The 1,821-nt window shown below is 39.3% G+C and overlaps 1 protein-coding gene across 1 annotated transcript in view; it reads left to right on the top strand.

The window, feature by feature from the left end:
* LOC119417978 (T-lymphoma invasion and metastasis-inducing protein 2-like) overlaps positions 1-1,821 on the top strand; it is a 24,165-nt gene that overhangs the window by 7,945 nt on the left and 14,399 nt on the right. Inside the window, exons 8-9 of the mRNA XM_037685224.1 lie at positions 917-995; positions 1,404-1,493. Of these exons, the coding sequence (XP_037541152.1) occupies positions 917-995; positions 1,404-1,493 (169 nt within the window). The remainder of the gene's footprint in view (positions 1-916; positions 996-1,403; positions 1,494-1,821) is intronic.

The raw sequence follows: 1,821 nt of genomic DNA, 5'->3' as shown, positions 1-1,821 counted from the left end.
AGATGCAGGAGGAGGAGACAGGAGGAGTCAGATGGAGGCAGGAGGAGATGGGAGGAGACATGAGGAGTCAGATTGAGGTAAGAGGAGGACAAACTAAAATCTTTTTGAGGATTAAAACCTTTCAAGACTTTTATTTACCCAGAATTCTCTTTGTGTCTGAGCTCCATGGAGGCAGTAGGAGGTGGGAGGAGGTGGGAGGAGGCAGGAAGTGACTCCTCACCTCACCTCCTCCTGCCTCCATTTCTTCACTCAGGTTTATTTTGTTTCCTTTTTTAAAATTTGAACTTCATTTTGTTTCAATTCTATGAATTAGTTTATTTTTTAATGGGATTAGTCGGGCTCTGGTTCTGGCCTGGTTCTGGTCTGGGTCTGGTCTGGTTCTTTGGTTCTGGCCTGGTTCTGGTCTGGGTCTGGTTATTTGGTTCTGGTCTGGTTCTTTGGTTCTGGCCTGGTTCTTTGGTTCTGGTCTGGTTCGGGTTCTGCTCTGGTTCTGGATCTCCTGACGGTTCTGATCCCGACACAGAACAAAACCCAGATCAGAAAAAGTCCCACTGATGTGATATCAGGATACTTTAATCTTGTTTTTAAACCCCCTCTGCTCCGTGTTCCTGTTTTAATGTTTAGTAAATGTTTTTTATCTGTTCTGTAATAAAATCTTTTATTTGTAGAAAATGAAAAATGAATCTTGTCTTTATGTTTTTATTCTGTCCAAACAGGAGGTGGCGCCCTCTGCAGGCAGAGCTGCGGAACTGCAGGTTCTTTAAAATATTTTCTGTTTTATTTGTTGAATTTAACAAATTTTGACGCAACAATAAAACGTGTTTGATGCATTTTTTAAAAATAAGACAAATAAAGTTTTGATGAAGGAAATATATTTTTAACGTAAAGTTTTGTTGATAAAACTGGTTAGTTTCAGGCGTGTGAAGATCCGAAGTCCTCATCAGTCGGAGCTTTCAGTCTGCAGCTCCGTCGACTCGACGAACACCAGAACTTTGGTGAGGAACAAATAATTTTTAAATGTTCTGCTGATCAACACATCTGGAGATGTTTCTGATCACCTCGCTGAGTTTTAGTTTTTAGTTTTTTTTAGTTTTATACATTTGTCTTGGAATCTAACTGTTTTTTTTGTTTTGTTACCTTTTTCCTTTTAACCATCCTATTTGTTAAAAAAAAAAAAAAAAAACTGTAGTATGAGTTTTTATAACTGTTTATTGTTGTTGCTGTTGTCCATTGTTGTCATCTTTCTTTGTTAAATCAGGTCTCTCTTGTAAATGAGTCCTCGAGGCTCAATGGGATTTACCTGTAGAAATAAAGGTTGATTGATTGATTGATTAGTTAAAACATTTAAACGTTTTATTCTGTTTGGTTATTTTACTGTTTCTGGGTCTCCCATGATGCCACAGGGTTCGCCGTGACGGGCCACGTGGACGGAGTCGGTAAAAGTCACGTCTTTGTCAGCGAGGTCGACCCGTTTGGACCGTCAGCTGGAGAAGGTGAAACATCTGGAACACATGCAGCTTCATCTAGAGTCCAGGCCCTGGATTAACGTCCTGTTTCCCTTTATTGACCGATGTCCTATTTCTCTTTATTCACCCATGTCCTGTTTCCCTTTATTCACTTATGTCCTGTTTCCCTTTATTCACCTTTGTCCTGTTTCTCTTTATTCACTTATGTTCTGTTTCTCTTTATTCACCTTTGTCCTGTTTCTCTTTATTCACTTATGTCCTGTTTCCCTTTATTCACCTATGTCCTGTTTATCTTTATTCACCTATGCCCTGTTTCTCTTTATTCACCTATGTCCTGTTTCTCTTTATTCACCTT

Source organism: Nematolebias whitei, chromosome 12 (assembly GCF_014905685.2).
Source record: "Nematolebias whitei isolate Nwh7 chromosome 12, NemWhi1, whole genome shotgun sequence".
Lineage (NCBI taxonomy): Eukaryota > Metazoa > Chordata > Actinopteri > Cyprinodontiformes > Rivulidae > Nematolebias > Nematolebias whitei.
This window is presented reverse-complemented; position numbering and strand designations above follow the sequence as displayed.